Source organism: Choloepus didactylus, chromosome 4 (genome assembly GCF_015220235.1).
Source record: "Choloepus didactylus isolate mChoDid1 chromosome 4, mChoDid1.pri, whole genome shotgun sequence".
In the NCBI taxonomy this organism is placed as follows: domain Eukaryota; kingdom Metazoa; phylum Chordata; class Mammalia; order Pilosa; family Megalonychidae; genus Choloepus; species Choloepus didactylus.
The window spans coordinates 101,051,090-101,071,924 of NC_051310.1; the positions used below are offsets into that span (position 1 = coordinate 101,051,090).

At 41.6% G+C, this 20,835-nt stretch overlaps 1 protein-coding gene across 1 annotated transcript in view; it reads right to left on the reverse strand.

The window, feature by feature from the left end:
• Window positions 1–14,669, reverse strand: part of ETFA (electron transfer flavoprotein subunit alpha) — a 124,516-nt gene extending 109,847 nt beyond the window's left edge. The window contains exon 1 of the mRNA XM_037833317.1: window positions 14,533–14,669. Coding sequence (XP_037689245.1) covers window positions 14,533–14,571 — 39 coding nt within the window. The 5' untranslated portion in view covers window positions 14,572–14,669. The remainder of the gene's footprint in view (window positions 1–14,532) is intronic.
• Window positions 14,670–20,835: the final 6,166 nt, after the last annotated feature.

Sequence of the window (20,835 nt, forward strand, 5' to 3'; positions counted from 1 at the left end):
TCCAAAAGAATGAAACAGGACTGTGCCAGTTTGAATGTATTATGTCCCCCAAAACACCATTATCTTTGATGTAATCTTGTGTGGGCAGACCTATCAGTGTTGATTAGATTGTAATTCTTTTGAGTGTTTCCATGGAGATGCACGCCACCCAACTGTGGTTGATGAATCTGATTGGATAATTTCCATGAAAGTGTTATCGAACCCATTCAGGGTGGGTCTAAATTAAATCACTGGAGCCATATAAATGAGCTGACAAACAGAAGGAACTCAGTGCACCTGAGAGTGACATTCTGAAGAGGAGCTACAGCCAAGAGGGACACTTTGAAGAATGCACAGAAGCTGAGAGTAGCTGCAGATGAGAGACAGTTTGAAGACGGCTATTGAAAGCAGACTCTTGCTCCGGAGAAGCTAAGAGAGGACGACCATTCCAAGAGCAACCAAGAGTGACAATTGTGAGGAACTGCAGCCTAGAGAGGAACAAACTGGGAGAAAGCCATTTTGAAACCAGAACTTTGGAGCAGATGCCAGCCATGTGCCTTCCCAGCCAACAGAGGTTTTCCGGATGCCACTGGCCATCCAGTGAAGGTACCCGATTGTTGATGACTTACCTTGGACACTTTATGGCCTTAAGACTGTAACTTTGTAATCAAATAAACCACCCTTATAAAAGTTGATCCATTTCTGGTATTTCGCATTCTGGAAGCATTAGCAAACTAGAACAAGGACCCCTACTTCACACCCTATGCAAAAATTAACTCAAAGTGGATTAAAGACCTCAATATAAGAGACAGCACCATAAAACTCCTAGAAGATAATGTAGTCAATCACTTTCAAGACCTTGTTTCAGGAGGTCACTTCTTAGACCTTACACCCAAAGCATAAGCAACAAAAGAAAAAATAGATAAATGGGAACTCCTCAAACTTAAGTTTCTTGTACCTCAAAGGAATTTGTCAAAAAAGGGAAGAGGCAGCCAACTCAATGGGAAAAAATATTTGGAAACAACATATCTGACAAAAGACTGATATCTTGCATATATAAAGAAATCCTACAACTCAACAATAGTACAGACAGCCCAATTATAAAATGGGCAAAATATATGAAAAGATAATTCACTGGAGAGGAAATACAAATGGCTAAAAACCACATGAAAAAAATGTTCATTTTCACTATTAGGGAGGTACAAATTAAGGCCACAATGAGATATCACCTCACACTAATTAGAATGGCTGCCATTAAACAAACAGGAAACTACAAACAGTGGAGAGGATATGGAGAAATTCGAACTCTTATTCATTGTTGGTGGGACTGTATAATGATATAGCCACTCCGGAAGACAGTCTGGAGGTTCCTTAGAAAACTAGATATTGAGTTACCCTTTGATCCAGCAATTTCATTTCTCGGTATATACCCGGAAGATCTGAAAGCAGTGACATGAACAGATATTTGCACTCTGATATTCATAGCAGCATTATTCACAATTGCCAAGAAATGGAAACAATCCAAATGCCCTTCAACAGATGAGTGGAAAAGCAAAATGTGGTATATATACACGATGGACTACTACATGGCAGTAAGAAGGAAAAAGGTAGTGAAACATATGACAACATGGATGAACCTTGAAGACATAATGCTGAGTGAAATAAGCCAGACACAAAAAGAGAGATATTGTATGTTACCACTAATGTGAACTCATTGAAAAATGTAAAATAAACATTTTATTTTGCAGAATGTAGGGGACCTAGGGATAGACAGCAACTAGTGAAGGGGGACTGATAACGTAATAAGAACAGATAAGCTATTGAGGGTAATCTCAATGTTATGGGAATGCTCAGGAATGATTATGGTTTGCAAATTTTCTTGGGTATGGTAGAATCATCTTGGAAGCAATGCAGTTATTTGAGGTTATTTGTTTTTCTTATTCCTGTTTTGTTAGGGCTTGTTAATTTTCTTGGGATATGGTAGGGACTTGTTGGAAGCAATATAGTTATTTTAGGTTATTTGTTTTTGTTATTCCTTTGTTTTGTTTTGTTTAAATTGTTTTTTTTAATTTTTTGATAAAGTTTAAAAAAAGCTACTGCATTAAAAAATTAGCTTCAATGTAGTTATTTCAGATTATTTGGTTTTTCTTATGCATTTGATTATGGAGTATGGTAGGAACATGTGGGAAGCAAAGTAGTTATTTTAGGTTATTTGTTTTTTTTTAATCCTTTGCTTTGTTTTGTTTGAAATGTGGGTCTTTTTGTTGTTTGTTTGCTTGTTTTAATTTTTCGATAAATAAAGTTCAAAAATTAAAAAAAAAAAAAGAAAGAAAGAAAAAGAAATTTTAGAAGGCCCAGCCCTAAATCTAGGGGCTTGCCAATATGAAGTTTGTTATTGCAAAGGAGAAGCTAAGTCTACTTACAATTGTGCCTAAGTCTCCCTAAGAGAACCTCTTTTGGTCAGATGTGGCCAATCTCTCTAAGCCAACTCTGCAGGTAAACTTACTGCCCTCCCCCCTAAGTGGGATATGACTCCCAGGGGTGTAAATCTCCCTGCCAATGTGGGATATAACTCACAGGGATGAGCTTGGCCCTGGCATCATGAGATTGAAAGAGCCTTCTTGGACCAAAAGGGGGAAAGGAAATGAAACAAAATAAAGTTTCAGTGACTCAGAGTTTTCAAATAAGAGTTGAGAGGTCATTCTGGAGGTTATTCTTATGTATTATATAGATATCCCTTTTCAGTTTTTAGTGTATTGGAATAGCTAGAAGGAAATACCTGAGACTGTTGAACTGCAACCCAGGAGCCTTGATTCTTGAAAATGACTGTAAAACCATATAGCTTACACTGTGTGACTGTGTGATTGTGAAAACGTTGGGGCTCCCACTCCTTTTATCCAGTGTATGGACAGAAGAGTAGAAAAATGAGGACAAAAAGTAAGTGAACATCAGCTAGGAATGGGGGTATGAGATGTTTTGGGTCTTCTTTTTACTTTAATTTTTATTCTTATTTTGTGTGTATATGGTAACAAAAATGCTTAAAAATTGTGGCTAGAGGCTCTAAGATGGCGGCATAGAGAGAAGTGGAAGCTAGTTAGTCCCCCTGGAACAACTAATAAACAACCAGGAACAACTAGTAAATAATCCAGAATAACTGCAGGGGGACAAAAGTGACCGTCCACTCATCATACACCAACCTGAATTGGGAGGAATGCCCAAGATTGCAGCATAAAATCTGTAAGTAAAAACTGCGGATCCAAGCTGGGAGCCCCCTCCCCCCAAGGCCCAAGCTGCAAAGCCTCGTGGTACTACAGAGCACCTCTCTCCAAGCAAGTGAATACAGCTCATCTGAGCTTCAACTAGGGTTTTAATTAACAAATGTGGACTGCTCGAAACAAGCTATGAATCCCCAATAAGGAGACAGAGGCTCTGGGTGATGACTGACCTTGGAGAGCCGGAGAGTGGCTGCAGACTGGCCCTGAAGGGGGTTTTCTGTCCCTGTTTCTGCTCAGTGGAGAAAGCCTCAGCCATTTTCAGTTCCCAGCACTCTGACCCAGACACGGGTGGAGATAGCACAGGCAGAGAGACCATTCAAATGCTAATGACATCTCCCTAGGGGGTCTATCTTCCCTAAGAGGAAAGAGGTGGGGCCCAGCTCTAAGACCCACCTTCCATTCAGAACCAGACTCCAGAGCCTGGGGGAAAACAGCCAAGGACCACAACTTCTTATATCAGTCTGGAGTGACAGGCTGACAGGCACTACCTGCTGGGCAGAAAAGCACAGTGACCTGAGGCCTCACAGGGTGTACCAATTGTCTAAGACACACCCCCAGGGAAACCAGATACTGAATAGTTCTTCCTTCTGGAACCAGAGCCCATTTTGGTCTGGGAAAATCTGATTGGGGTAACCAAGGAATCCATGCCTAGACAACAGAAAACTACAACCTACACTAAGAAAAACGAAGTTACGGTCCAAAGGAAGAAACTTACTCTTCAATTGAGATACAGGAATTTAAACAACTAATACTAAATCAATTCCAAAAGTTTAGGGAAGATATGGCAAAAGAGATGAAGCGTATAATGAAAACACTGGGCATACATAAGGTAGAAATTCAAAGTTCGAAAAACCAACTGGCAGAATCAATGGAAATGAAAGGCATAACAAAAGAGATGGAAGACACAATGGAAACATACAACAGGAAATCACAAGAGGCAGAAGAAAACACTTAGGAACTGGAGAACAAGACACCTGAAAGCCTACACACAAAAGAACAGATAGAGAAAAGAATGGAAAAATATGAGCAATGTCTCCGGGAACTTAAGGACAAAGTGAAAAGCAGGAATGTACGTGTCAGTGGTGTCCCAGAAGGAGAAGAGAAGGGGAAAGGGGCAGAAGCAATAATAGAGGAAATAATCAATGAAAATTTCCCATCTCTTATGAAAGACATAAAATTATGGATCCAAGAAGCACAGCGTACCCCAAACAGAACAGATCTGAATAGGTTTACACCAAGACACTTAATAATCAGATTATCAAAAGTCAAAGATAAAGAGAGAATCCTGAAAGCAGTAAGAGAAAAGCGATTCATCACACACAAAGGAAGCTTGATAAGACTATGTGCGGATTTCTCAGTAGAAACCATGGAGGCAAGAAGGAAGTGGGGTGATATATTTAAGATACTGAAAGAGAAAAACCACCAACCAAGAATCCTGTATCTGGCAAAACTGTCCTTCAAATATGAGGGAGAGCTTAAAATATTCTGACAGACAATGACAAGAGTTTGTGAACAAGATACCTACAGGAAACACTAAAGGAAGCACTGCAGACAGAAAGGAAAAGACAAGAGAGGTTTGGAAAACAATCTTGGGAGATAGTAGTAAAGCAATGTAAGTACACTGAACAAAGATTACTGTGAGTATGGTTGAAAGAGGAAGGTTAGGACCATGTGGGACACCAGAACAAAAGACGAAAGATAAAGTCTGGGACTGTATAACTCAGAGAAACCTAGGGTGCTCAACAATTGTAATAAAAGGTACAAATATGTTTTTACATGAGGTAGAACACATGAATGTCAACATTGCAAGATGTTAAAAAGAGGGTAGGATTGGGGAGAAAATACAATCAATGCAAACTAGAGACTATAATTAACAGAAACATTTAAATATGCTTCCTTTAATATCGCAAAGGCAATATACCAAAGCTAAATGCATATGGGAGTGGGAGGGGAATAGGGGAAGGATATAGTACTCCTGGCATTGGTGATGTTGTCTGACTCTTTATTCTACTTTAGGTTAATGCTATCTTTCCTTTTGTTGCTTTCTGGCTATCACATTTTCTGTGTTTTTTTTTCTCTCTCTCTCTCTTTCTTTTCTTTTTCTTTTGTCTCTGCCTTCTTTGACTCTTCCTCCTTCTTTGTGGAAGAAATGGAGATGTCCTTATATAGATAGTGGCGATGGTGCTGAATACATACATACGTGACTATACAGGGAACCGATCATTTACTTAGGACAGAATGTATGGTGTGTGAACAAAACCATCTTAAAAAAATGGGTTGATGAAGAAACCTCGAGGGCACTATATTGAGTGAAATAAGACAGAGACATAAAGACAAATATTGCAGGGTCTCAATGACATGAACTAATTATAATATGTAAACTCATAGACATGAAATATAAGTTACCAGGATATAGAATGAAGCTAAAGAATGGGGAGTAGTTGCTTATTATGAACAGAATGTTCAACTAGGGTGAACTTAAGCGTTTGGAAATGGATAGAGGTGATGGTAGCATGTTGTGAGAATAACTAACAGTGCTGAAAGCTGTGTGAAGGTGGTGGAAAGGGTAAGCTCAGAGTCACGTATGTCACCAGAAGAAAAGTTGGAGGTTAAAAGATGGGAATATATAAAACAAAGAATCTTGTGGTGGACAATGTCCATGATTAGCTGTACAAATATTAGAAATCTCTCTCACGAACTAGAATAAATGTATGACACTATAACTAGAAGTTCAGAATAGAGAGGCATATAGGAAAAAAATATACACCTATTGCAAACTATATACTACAGTTAGTAGTATTTTAACGTTCTTTCATCAACAGTAACAAATGTGTGATACCAATACTATGAATCAGTAATGGAGGAGGGGGGTGGTTAGGGGTATGGAGGATTTGAGTTTCCTTTTTTTGTCTTTATTTCTTTTCTAGAGTAATGAAAATGTTCTAAAAATTGAAAAAAAATTAATTGTTGTGATGGATGCACAGCTGTATGACAGTACCATGGGCAATTGATTGTACACTTTGGATCTTTGGAAGCTGTATGGTATGTGAACAATCTCAATAAAAAAATATACAAAAAAAATTGATTGTGGTGATGAATGCACAAGTATGTAATAGTACTGTGAACAAATGATTGTACACTGTGGATGCCTATGGTTTGTGAATATATCTCAATAAAACTGAATTAAAAAAAGAACACATATGATATGAACAGAATTTAAACAATGATAAACAGATGATTTACAATAAACTCAAAAATGAAGTGACTGTTTATCCAAATTAAATCCTTCACCCTTATTACTTCATCACCCAATAACAACAGTTGCAGAACACCTTAGTTTACAAAGTGAATTCACAGATATCTCTACAGAATTTCCCCAGCCCCTCAATAAATTAATCATAAATATACATACATACTCACTCATCCCCCAACACCCTATACATCCTTTCTGTAACATTTATCACACTTAAAATAATGTGTTCAATAATGTCTTCTTCAGTCTATTTGCATCACAAAGGCCTGTCTTGTTCTCCGCTGTGAACTCAGTACCCACTTCTGTGCCTGGCTCATAGCTGGCACTCAATGAACATTTAGCAACTAAATGAAGTTTCCCTCAAATGGTCAAAAACTGAAAATCAACTGGTTCTATCTCAATGATAACTTAATCATCTAAATACTTATAAGGGTCCTTAACAAGTACAGTACAAAAATAGTTGAATCACTAAAACAGATATGCTTATTATACTCGTGAAGAATTCACCTAGACTACTCACTAGATTTAGTTCAAAGAGTAAAATGTGGAAAGTTTCCTTTCACATACCAGTCACATACCCTTAAAGAATTGACTGGCCCTTATGAGATAGTTTACTTCTGAAGGGCAGAGTTTAAAGAGGTTGTCATCCTCCCTCCATCCTTTCAGAGCCAAACTTCTTCAAAATGTCCATATGTTCCAACTCCACTCCCTCAGCTCCATTTTTCTCCTTTATTCACAGCAAACTGGCTTTCATGTCCAAAACACTGAATACAATCTCTTCAATCTCAGTATAGCTAAGTCTACTGAACACATTCTGATCCTTCTCTTATTAAACCTCAACAGCTTTTGACACTGCTTTTGCTTCTCTGTCTTTTAGGAGCAATCAAGGAGATTTAATGCTCCGAAGTTCCTGCTGTGACTTTAACTGTAAATTAAAACGAGGGAAAAAAAAAGCAGCTGGGATCTAACTCCCTACTTTTCCCTTAGAAACCCACACATAACCTAAAGTAGTAAAAATAATTTTAATCCACCTCTCCCACCACCACCTTTGGAAACTAAACCAGATGAATGTTTGGGGAAGGGGAGTCTTTTGTCTCCTTAATTCACAAATAAAAACCAAAACAGCAGGAATAAGCTATACAGGCTCTCCAAGTTCTTCTCAAAGAGACAAATAACATATAATTGAAGTCACCTATCTCTATTTTAATATACATTTTGTAATAATAAAATGTATATTACACTTCTGTACTTAAATTACATAATGGACTTTAACCTCTTTAGTAATAAAATATGGCAGCTTTTAATCATGACTAGAAATGTCATATGACATTGATCATAATATTAAAAACACAGTCAATTTACTTCACTTTAAAAATAGACAAGACCCTTAGGAAACACATTGGCAGGCAGAATAATTTTACTAAATTCACCTTATGCAATAAATTATCTTTTAGAACCACACCAAAATTGGCTGTCTTCCTTCGTTCAAAAGAAATTAAAACTTCCATGTGCATTACAGAGTTCAATCTCATTCATCAATGCTAGACCATGGACTGTGAAAGTGTCATGTTTCTTCAAACCAATGTCATAGCTCCTGAATTATCAGCGTATTCTTTCCTATCTGGCAGTAAACACAGTAACAGGAGCACTCAAATGACCTTGAAAGCGTCACTTCACTTACCATATAAAATATTTCTTTGGCATCTTCTTATTAGTCAACAAATCAATTTTGAATGCAAATTAACTGCAAATGTCTGGCTCTTTATTTTCCTCCCAGTGTGTTCTCTAGCTTCTTATTGTAGATGTAAAATACCACCTTCACTGACAGATGACATTGAGGGAGGAACCACCAAACATGAAAGACTACTCAATGGCACAAACCAGTCAAAATTGAAAATGGAACTTAGATAGCAAATGCAAGTCATTTAACTTACATTCTAACAATTTAAGATAATCTTTTAAATAGAGTTTCAAACCCTATTATTAAAAACATGTTTTTGGAAATTATCTTCCTAAATTTACTCATGGCTAGCTACAGAAAAATCAGAAACATTTCAAGAGTGGAGATTTGAGATAAGCTATTGTGATTTTATGGCATCATGAATAAACAGGAGCCAGACCAAGAAGGCTCCCACTTTACAATGGGACAATCTGAACATCAAAATAAATAAGGAAAGTAATGGATTATAACCCACTAAATAAAACATGGATCTATGAATCCATATATAAATAAGAAAGAAGGCAATGTTCTTCCCTGTAGTAGAATGCTAACTAGTAAATGTAGAAGGAATGATGGACTTAGAAAGTTACCATTTTGTGAGCATAATAAACATTTCCCAGGCAAGAATCATGAAGGGATGAAAGTCTGATAAGAAACAGGATAGTTACACAGTCGCTTTGCATCTCCCCACAAATTACTTTAAAAATCACAAAGGAAGAAGAGTAAACTGCACAGTGGAGAAAGCTGGTGAAATCCACTTTAGCCAAATGATTAAAGTCACATCATCAATGATGGAATAAACCAACATTATGCACCACCTAATATGACACACTGAGATAAACACATTACATCTGTGATAATCCTCAAAAAAATAATAACCTGAATCTGATCTAAGGAATCATCAGACAAACTCAAATCAGAAGACAGTTTAAAAAATAAAAGACCCGTACTCTTCAAAAATGTCAGTGTCATCAAAGCCAAAGAAAGGCCAGGGAACTTTTCTAACAAAGACTAAAGAGACATGAAAACTAAATATAAGGCATGATCTTGGACTATCCTAGACCAGAATAAGAAAAATTGCTATGAACGACATTAATGAGATAATTGGCAAAACCTGAATAATGCCTGTATATATATAATATATACATACTGATATAATACTGTATCAGTGTTAAACTTCCTGATTTTGACAATTATACTGAGGTTTTTTAAATGAATCTCCTTTTTCTTAAAGATACACTAAAAATATTTAGGGGTAAATTTAGGGGTCCGTAACACATTCTCAAATGGTTCAGAAAAAAAAATATGTATACATAGAAAGAGCTAAAGCAAATGTGTCAAACTATCAACAGTTGGTAAAACCCAGTGAAGTATTTTGAGAATTCTTTGTACAATTCTTTCAACTTTCCTGTAAGTTTGAAATATTTCAAAATTTAAATATCTGCACATATATTTGTATGTCCTATTTTGGAAGTATTCCCACCATTTCTCATACACTTGTAATTCAAATCTCTCATACATTCTCAAAGACTTTAGAGCAGCTTCTCTCCTTAGCTTGACTTCTAAGTTTAAAAATAAATCAAGGCCAAAGTCTTTGGAAAACCACAATAAAGATTTGGAAATTCTACATATGTATATTGGTGAATGGTGTAAATTAGGATTACCATAAATTAGTCATTGTGATTTTTTTGTTAGTGCAACAAAATTAATGAGTCCAAAACTCTTAGAAGATAATATAGAGAAACATCTTCAAGACCTAGTAATAGGAGGTAGCTTTTTAGACCTTACACCCAAAGCACAAACAATAAAATAAAAAGTAGATAATTGGAAACTCCTCAAAAGCAAAAGCTTCTGTGCCTCAAAAGACTCTCTCAAAAAGGTGAAGAGGCAGTCAACTCAATGGGAGAAAATATTTGGAAACCATATGTGCCAGTTTGGATGTATTATGTCCTCCTAAACCCCATAACCCCATTATCTTTGATGCAGTCTTGTGTGGGCAGGAAAGCATTGGTGTTGATTGGCTTGCAGACTTTTGACTGGATGTTTCCATGGAGATGTGATCATTTAACTGTGGGCAAGATCTTTCACTGGATAATTTCCATGGAGGTGTGGCCCCGCCCATTCAGCATGGGCCTTGATTACCTTACTGGAGCACCATATAAGCTCAGACAGAAGGAGCCAGCTTGCTACAGCCAAGAGGGACACTTTGAAGAATGCACAGGAGCTGAGAGAGGAGCTTCAGCTTACAGAGATATTTTGGAGATGGCCCTTGAAAGCAGACTTTTGTTCTGGAGAAGCTAAGTGAGGACAAACGCCCCCAGGAGCAACTAAGAGTGACATTTTGGAGAGAAGCTGAAGCCTAGAAAGGAACATCCTGGGAGAAAGCCATTTTGAAACCAGAACTTGGAGCAGATGCCAGCCACGTGCCTTCCCAGCTAACAGAGGTTTTCCGGACGCCATTGGCCATCCTCCAGTGAAGGTACCCGATTGTTGATGTGTTACCCTGGGCACTTTATGGCCTTAAGACTGTAACTGTGTAACCAGATAAACCCCCTTTATAAAAGCCAATCCATTTCTGGTGTTTTACATCCCGGCAGCATTAGCAAACTAGAACACCATATATCTGATAAGAGATTGATATCCTGCATATATTAAAAAAATCCTACAACTCAACAACAATGGTACAAACAGCCCAATTATAAAGCGGGTAAAATATATGAAAAGGCATTTTTTCCAAAGAGGAAATACAAATGATAAAAAACACATGAAAAAATGTTCCTCTTCACTAGCTATTAGGGAAATGCAAATCACAACCACAAGGAGATACCATCCCACACCAATAAGAATGGCTGCCATTAAACAAATAGGAAACAACAATGGCTGGAGAGGATGCGGAGAAATTGAACTCTTAGTCATTGCTAGTGTGAATCTATGATGGTACAGCCACTGTGGAAGACAGTTTGGCAGTTTCTCAGAAAACTAGATATCAAATTACCCTATGATCTGGTAATTCCACTTTTTGGTATATACCCAGAAGTTCTAAAAGCAGTGACACGAACAGACATTTGTACACCGACGTTCATAGCGGCATTGTTCACAATTCAAGGGATGGAAACAATCCAAGTGTCCTTCAACAGATGAGTAGATAAACAAAATGTGGTATATACATACGCTGGAATACTATGCAGCAGTAAGAAGGAACAAGGTCCTGAAACATATGGCAACATTAAATTGAAGATATAATGCTGAGTGAAATAAGTCAGACACAAAAGGAGAGATATTGTATGTTACCACTACTATGAACTCCTGAACAATGTAAAAATCAATGTCTTATAATGTAGAATATTGGGGACCTAGTGATAGACAGAGGCTAGCAAAGGGGGAATGATAATCTAATATGTTCAGATATGTTAATGAGGGTAAATTAAAAGGTTATGGGAATGGATGGGTTGATGATTTTTTTAATGGGATTATAAGCGTCAGAGCTGTATTGATGGCGAACAGGATTGAAAGGGGTTGTTTAAAGGCATATATCCCACAGATCCGCACTACAAACATAGACAGGTGCATGCACAATATAATTCTAAGACATGACACTGGTACAGAGAGTTGACAACAGAGTGGTACATGGGAAAAATCTACCTATTGCATGCTAGGGACTATAATTAATAGGAATTCCTTACTAGTACCAAACAAACACTAGGGACAAATAATTAAGGGCTGAAAAGAGCTGAGATGTATTGGGTCATGAGAATTGTTTAAAATGGTGAGTGATGAGGACTATACAATTAAATGATGATACTGTGAGATAGGGATGGATTATCGTGGACAGAACATACGCTATGTGAACTTAGAAACCCCCTACTTTATAAATCAAGCCCTCGATCTTGGGCTTGCTCTTATGAAACTTATGGTTGTAAAGGGGAGGCTAAGCCCACCTATAATTATGCCTAGGAGTCACCTTCATAGACCTTCTTTTGTTGCTCAAATGTGGAGTTTCTCTCTCTAAGCCCAACCCTGCAAATAAATTCATCACCCTCCCCCAATGTGGGACTGGACCCCCCAGGTGAATGAATCGCTCTGGCGATGTAGGACACAGATTCCAGGAATGAGCCTAACTGTGGCATCAAGGGGTTGTTTTTGACCAAAACGGAAAAAAGACAGGCAACTAAATAAGGTTTCAGTGGCTAAGAGATTTCAAACCGAGTCGAGAAGCTGTCCTGGAGGTAATTCCTATGCAAGCTCTAGCTAGATATGCCAAGTGGCCATAGTACGATAAGCCCAAGTCAATAGTAGTCCCGAAAACCCTGAAGAATACCTGGATCCTTATCTAGACTCTATAAAAGTTTCACTCACTAAGTTTATTCTTCAGAAACTTAAATCCTCCAGAGAACTCCTATGCCAGCTAAGTCCCAAAACCCAGAGCCAACAGCCTCTTCAAGAACATCAATTACATGTGTTCCCTTTTCCCATAATGTCAACACCCCTTTTCAATATGAACAAGTTAGGATGGTCACTGCCTAGGCATCCCTGAAGATCAGGAAAGTGATTAAACTAGAGGAAGGGGTAGCAATAGACAAGAAGGAATTTAACAAAGGATTATGACTACCGATCTCTATATAATCTTAGTTGCTGGGGTATTGGAATAGCTAGAAGGAAAGAACTGAAATGGTGGAACTGTAACCCATAGCATTCTTTGAAATTAACTCTATGGCTACTTGTTAAACTGTAATTTGAAAGTTATCACCTTTTTGTAAATGTTATATCTCACAATAAGGATATAACTGAAACTATGATATTGTAACTCATAACATTTTTGGAATTTCCTATATAACTACTTGTTAAATTGTACAATAAGGAAATAACTGAAACTGTGGAACTGTAACCTATAACATTCTTTGAAATTTGTTCTCTAACTACTTGCTAAATTGCACTTGGAAAGTTATCACTTCTATGTATATATATTATATTCCACAATTAAAAAAAAAAAAGGAATCCACCCCACCACTATCATCATGTCATATAGGCCAGACTTGAAACCAGTCCACAAAACCACCTTCCAGTTATTACATAGATATGGAATATCTCATGAAAGAGTTTGCCTCTGATTCCTGGAATTTTCCCAAATGCAAGACTTTAACTTGTTTAGATCCTATGCGGGTGGGGTGGGGTGGGGGGACGACTCTTGGAGGAAAGCAAGGACACAGTCTTAAAGATGTGGGTTTTTAGAGGAAGGTGGGGGTTGGAATTTTTTAAGGAACAAGGAGTAAACCCAAAGAAACGGCCTACAGACATTTATATAGAGTAACGGCTACCTCCTGGGGAGAAAAGCTCAGCAGTGGATGGAAAATACGCAAAAGACAAAAACATGTAGAAAAGGTACAAAACATCAGGAAAGTTTCTGACCCAACTTTAGCAATCTTGTTTCTCACCTAACCTAAACTTCTCACCTAACCTAAATGTTAATTAGAAAATCTACATTAACTCGTTACTTGACTTGTATTCGGCTATTCTTCAAACACTATTCTCCCATAGCATCGGGACAAAAATAAATTCTCTATCAGCCCCTCTTAGGAGTAAGAAATGTGATAAACTCATGATTGTCACTACTGAAAGCACCAAACCTACTGCTATCAACAGTTTCCTTGGCTATTTAAACAATAATCTGCGGGTTTAAAAGCAGGTCAGATTGAGGATAAAGACGCCCGCCTTTCAAAATTGTCTGAAGTCGTCAAACTGGACCACCTGCTTTGCACACACACATCACCTAAAACCAGTTCTGCCCCACTAGCCAGAAAGCAGAGCAAGTTTCCATAACCCGACCCCCACCCTACCCTCACACTTGACGGTGAGTGGATCAGAGCAGCTACAATGTGCCCAGTGGAGATGTTTAATTCCTCCAGAAACGTCGGCTTCCAGGCTTGGACCAGGTTCTAAACTCTTCCAAGAGGGCATCCCACGGCGACATTTTGTTGCCTCGGGTAAAGAGTCTCAGCGGCCCGTTCCCTTCCCGGTGTGGAGAACCTGGGGTGCCCAGCCGGAGAGCGAACCGGAGGGTGGGGAGAGGGCGGGGCGAGAAGGAGGAGGGGCAGCAGGAGTGCAGGTTCATTGCTTGGGGTCATTTGGCCCCGATCTCTGATCCGACCCTAGCCCGGGGGAGGCAGGAGCAGGCCCAGAACCTCGCGCCCGGCCCGAGCCCCAAGTGGGGCTGGACCTGCCCACGCGAGGGCCGGTGACCTTCGCCAAGACCCTCACTGGTTGAGGTTGGACCGTCACCGAGCTCGGCCCTCCCCGCCCGGACTCACCGCCCGCCGGAGCTGCCCAGGAGCTGCCGCTCGGAACATGGTCTTCACACCCGTCTGCCCCGCAGCACACTTAGTCTCCCTACACCCCCGACCCGGCTGAGGCGCACGGCCTTTGCCGGTTACCCTAAAGCTCGCGAGACGCGCGAACGAGCGCGAACGAGCGCGAATGACCTCAGCTAGGCGCGCGAGCGCGCGGTTCCCGCCTGCCCATTGGACAATCGCGCAGCCAATGGAGACGGCGGAAAGTTGGGGCTGGACTTGGAAGTGGGGCAAAGGTGAGGCTGTTCGCCGAGAGGCCCCAGGGAAGGAAGGCAGCGGAGCGACGGAGGCAAAACCAGAGAATTCCTAGCGACTGTGGTCCAGACTGCGTCCCAGCGCCACATCAAGCAACGTTGTTGGAGTGAACTTAAAAAGCGAAGTGATGGCGTCACTCTCCCGGCTTCCCAGCCCTCAGGATGAAGTTCATCCCTCACTCCATTCATTCATTCTTCTTTTCATTTACCCACAGATATCGGTGCTGCACCTGTGATGTGCTAAGCACTTTTCAGGGTGAGGGGAATGTAATAAAAAAGATGCATAAGGTGTTGTCCTGCCTTTGGGACTTCATCAGACCCTGGAGTAAATATACAAATATGCATATCCTTTACCAATATGGGATGAAGGGGAATTAAAAAAGGGTGGGTGCACCGAGTTGATGATATTTGAACTGGATTCCAGAAGAAGAACAGCAAGGGCAAAAAGAAGGGAGGAACTTGACCAGATGGTTCAAAGAAAAGGGACAGAATTTCGTGTGCTGTAGGAGGAGGGTGGCATGACTGGAAGCTGACTTTCAGCTTCTGGCTGTTAAAGCAGATTGGGAAAGGCCTTGAATGGAGGCATCAGTTAGGGCCTGTGGTGGCTTGGAATTGTGTACCCCAGAAAAACACCTTCTTAATCTTAATCCTTTCCTATGGATATGAACCCATTGTAAATAGGACCTTTTGATGAGGTTATTTCAGTTAAGGTGTGGCCCAACTGTATCAGGACAGGTCTTAATTCTATCACTGAAGTCCTTTATAAACAGAATGAAAATCAGACACACAGAGAGAAGCCACAGAGGGAACAGCCAAAAGCTGAAAGTCAACAGAACTCAGGAAAGAAGCCAGAAGATGTGGCCATCTGTATTACCACATGACAGAAAAGCCAAGGACCAAGGATTGTCAGCAGCCAATGGGAGAAAACATTGTCTTGATTTGGACTTCTACTAAGCTCAAAACTGTAAGCCAATAAATTCCCATTGTTTAAGCCAACCCATGGTATTGCATTTGATTTAACAGCCAGGAAACTAAAACAGGGTCCCACTCTGGCCCTCTTCTCCCTCCACTTTACCTACTCTCCTTTGGCAATCCCACCCCACCCACCCCCAAGGCTTCCCTGACAAATCTCTCCTGAACTTTGGATCCATGTATCCATCTGCCTACTGGGCATCCACTCAGGATGTCCCTCAACACCTCAAGCCCACATGTCTGAGATTGAGTCATCATTCCCTCCCCAGATTAATTTTCTTCTGTAATCACTTTCTCAGAGAGTACTTCCACCTCAACCCAGCTGCTCAAGTCAGAAACCTGAGAGTCATACTTGACTCTGTTCTCCCCATTATCCTCTATCCTATCAATCACTAAGCCCTGATAATTCCATTCCCAGAACATCTCCCAAGTCCCTCTAGGACTCTCCTCTACCTTCTGGATTCCTACAGTTGCCTCCTTACTGTTCACCCAGCTTCCAGTCTTCCCCATCTCCCCCTGCAACCAAAGGACTCTTTTAAAAGTGCAACCTGGTGATGTTACTTCCCTATTTGAAACACTTCAATGGCTCTCTATTGCTTTTAGATTAAAATCCAAACCCCTTGTTCTAGTTTGCTAATGCTACCAGAAGGCAAAACACCAGAGATGGATTGGCTTTTATAAAGGGGGTTTATTTGGTTACACAGTTACTGTCTTAAGGCCATAAAGTGTCCAAGGTAACACATCAGCAATCGGGTACCTTCACTGGAGGATGGCCAATGGTGTCCGGAAAACCTCTGTTAGCTGGGAAGGCACGCAGCTGGCGTCTGCTCCGAAGTTCTTGTTTCAAAATGGCTTTCTCCCAGGACGTTCCTCTCTAGGCTGCAGTTCCTCAAAAATGTCCCTCTTAGTTGCACTTGGGATAGTTGTCCTCTCTCAGCTTCTCTGGAGCAAGAGTCTGCTTTCAATGGCCATTTTCAAACTGTCTCTCATCTGCAGCTCCTGTGCTTTCTTCAAAGTGTCCCTCCTGGCTGTGGCTCCTCTTCAAAATGTCACTATCAGCTGCACTGAGTTCTTTCTATTTGCCAGCTCATTTATATGGCTCCACTGATCAAGACCCACCCTGAATGGGTGGGGCCATGCCTCCATGGAAATTATCCAATTAGGGTCATCACCCACAGTTGGGTGGGGCACATCTCCATGGAAACACTCAAAGAATCACAATCTAATCAAAACTGATACATCTGCCCACACAAGATTACATCAAAGATAATGGTGTTTGGGGGACATAATTCATTCAAACTGGCACACCCCTTAACATGATTTACAAGCCCTCTGTGAGCTGATCCTTTCCTTCCTCTTGTGCCTTGTTTTTCACACTCCCCACCCCTACCCCCACCCCCACCCATAACCTTCATTTCCTCCAGTGCCTTGATCCTTTAGTCCCCTCTCTCCCACTTCCTTCTCCCCTATAGACCTTTAATGATTAATATCTATTCATTCTTGAAATTTCAGCCTGGTCTTTCCTCCCCCACCAAATCAGGATTAGATACCTCTCCCACATACCCTCAGCACCTTCTGGTACTCACCCTATAGCAACTGTCACATGGGTTGTAATGGCTGAGTGACTTCTCTGACTTGCAACTAGACTGTAAGATCTCTAAGAGAGAATATCCTCCTTTTTTATTATTATTATGTCCTCAACACCTAGCACAGTGCCTGGCCCATAGCAGACATTCAATCAGTATTTGTTGGACAAATCAACAAATACATAAATGACTTTGCTAAAGAGTCTTGACTTTGCCATGAAATGTTTAAGCAGGGGAGTGAGTGATATGTTCAGAAATTTTCTCAATTACCAATTTAGCAACAACCTACCTTTCCAGCCTTGACTAGTCTACCAACAAATCCTGTTAACTCTACCTTCAAAAGACATCCAGAAGCCAACCACTTCCACCATGACCCCCTTTACTCCTCCATCACTACAGCCTTCATTCAAGCCCCTTGTATCTATCTCTTGCCTGCATCATTGCAGGAGCCTCCTAACTGGTGTTTCTGCTCCTATCCATGCCTCCGGAAGCCTGTTCTCCACTCAGCAGACAGATCTTGTCTGTCTCTGCTCAAAGCCCTACAATGGTTCTGTCTTCTACCCATGCCCCTGACACACAGGCCTTCTTGCCACTCCTTGAACACACCAAGCCTGCTTCCCTCCCAGGGCTTTGTACTCACGCTGTTCCCTCTGCCCGAAATGTTCTTCCCGAGGTATCCTTATGGCCCACTCCTTCACTTCATTCAGGCCTCTGCTCAAAAGCCACATCTTCAGAAAGGCCAACCTTGGTCATCCTATGTTCAATACACTGCTCCCCTGCACTCCCTGTCACCTTGTGTGGTGGTCTGAATGTGCACCCCAATTTAGACACGTTCCTGGTCTTGATCTACATTCCTGTGGGTGTGAAGCTATTGTAAATAGGACCTCTTGAAGACGTTATTTTAGTTAAGGTGTGGCCCAGTGGATTACTGGAGACCTTTATAAGCAGAAGAATTTCAGACATAAAGAGAGAAAGCCACGGGGAGGAGTTGGAAGCTGGAAGCCAATGGACCCAGGAGAGAAAGGAGAGGACAGAGCCATGGGATGGAAAACCAAGAAATCCAAGGATGGCTAGCCAGGCAGAAGGCTACTGACCTCTGGAGGAAGCAACCCTTCCAGCCTCTGAAGCCCTGAGGTAATAAATTCCAGTTGTTTAAGCCAAAACCGGTTTGTGGTATTTGTGAAAGTAGCCTAACAAAACTAAAACACCTTGCTATATTTTTCTTCTTGGCTTTATCACCACCAAAAGCAGGATACACTGATTTGTTAATTTATTTGTCGCCAATCTCCCTGCACTAGAATGTAAGTTCCGTGAAGCAAGAACTTTGTCTGAACCACCAAACACTCCAAGGGTGCTGTGCTTTCTCTTTCCATGGCTTTCTCTCTTTATGTCTTTTTTGCTCTGTCCTTTATCTGAATCCCCTTCCCCACCTGACAGGCCTCTACTCCGCCTTTAAAACCGAGCTCAAGTGACATTTCCTCCATAAAGCCTTTCCCAGTCCTCCAGAGTGAGTGAATCCTTTCCTCCTTCTTACTCTCCTAATTCTTTGAACAAGGAGTTGAGGACCCAACTTTGAGCATAAGTTGCATCCACTCCAGACAGGTCTGGGCCCATGTGGTGGACCGGGGCTGTGGACCCCACAGTAAATCTGCACGTGGAGGGAGGGAACAATTCACAGTTCCCATTTTCACTACATTGCCTTCCAGCCAGGTCCCCCACTGGACTCAAATCTGTGTCTTATGGAAATGGACAGAAGAAGTGAGGGTACTTTAAGTAAAAACCAAAAGGGATATTTTGCTAAAAGCCACATAAAAATTTGGGATACAAAATAACCTCCTTCCCTGCCCCCTGCCCGTGACAAAGCAAAATACGAGGGGAGAGAGTGTCCCTGCCCACACCAGGCAGAGTTGGCACCTCCCAGGCTCCAGTGAATCAGCAGCAGCCGTGCCCAGCAGAGGCGCCATGCCCAGGGACGCGGCGGATCCCGGGAGAGCAGGGCCAGAGCTGGGGAAGAGGCACACATAGATGCCCCCTGGAGACTTGGGGGCAAGGGGATAGGGGAAAGTTCCTACATTTACAAGAGAGGAAAGCACCAGAGAAAGGTGTTTACTGAAACGTTAATAGCATTGGTGTCTGTCTCTCCCACTCCAGTATGTGCTTCTTGGTGGCCAGAAACATGGTTTTTGTTACCCGGTTTGTGTTTGTGGATGTTCAGTGAGCATCCATAAAAATGTGCACAGAGGAAAGGAAAGAAGGAAGGGAGTGCAGAGTTGTCACAGTCAACCTCTGAAGACTGACTCCTCTATTTTGAGAAACACCTCTTTCCTCTCCACAGGCCATTTTCAGGAGCAGCTCCTTCAGGATTCTGGTGGGAACGTCTTCCTAGGGAAACTTGGAATGGGAGGGTTAGTGAGGGGAACTACAGCCCCAGCTGCTGCAGCGACCTCAGGGCCACAACTGCTACTCACTGTCTCCTTCCTTGTTGTCCATTCTAAATTCCCTCCACCCTCAGCCAGCAGCTCAGCTGGGCTCAGTGGCTTACCCGGTGGCACGTTCCCTTCTCAGGCCAGGCTTGCTGTACTTGCCCGCTTATTGTACATTCGGGCAAGGGGGTAGGGAGAGCCGCCCAAGTGGTCACCCTTGGCCATGATGGCGACTCTTCTTGCTTGCTGGTCCCTGCATACAAGGTGCCCAAAGTGCCTAGGTAGCAGCTGTAACTTACAGTGCAATGGGACTCATGCCATGTCCTCTGGTGGGTTCCCCCTTTGGGGACAAAACCTCTAATCCCCCAGATCCTAGAGTTGTGGTGCTGGAAGCCCAAATTCCCCAAGTGCTCACTTGAGAGTGATGGTAAAATGAACCACTCCTGCTTCCACCCCTTGGTTCCCGGATCTATGCATTCTTCCCATTGGGGACACAACACCCTAGAAAGTTCTTTGATTCAACACGTACCTTGCATCCTGAAAGACGGGACCCCATCCAGGTAAGGTATTGCCTCCAAGCTGTTGCTTCACATGGGCCTTCAGCAAGCCATTGCAATGCCCTATCAGGCTGGCAGCTTCGGGTGGTACATACGTGACTCCATCGGTGAATTCTGTGATCACGGGCTCACTCCTGCATCTCCACCGCCGTAAATTTGGTCTCTGGTCTGACATGGTATTACATGAGCTCCCATGGTGGTGAATGAAATAAGCCCTTGGATAGTTACGATGGCTAGTGGGCAGGAAAGGTAAGCCATACTCAGAATATGTGCTGATTCCTATCAGAATGAATCATGGCTCTTCCAGAATGGAAGGGGTTCAGTGCAGTCAACTTGCCCCCAAGTAGCCAGTTGGTCTCCAGGAGAAGTGGTACCATATTGAGGTTCATTCAGTGGCAGCAGTAACTAGATCAGCCTTAGTAAGTGGGAGCCCATGCTATTAGGCTCATACTAGCCTCCTTCTCTGCTACTG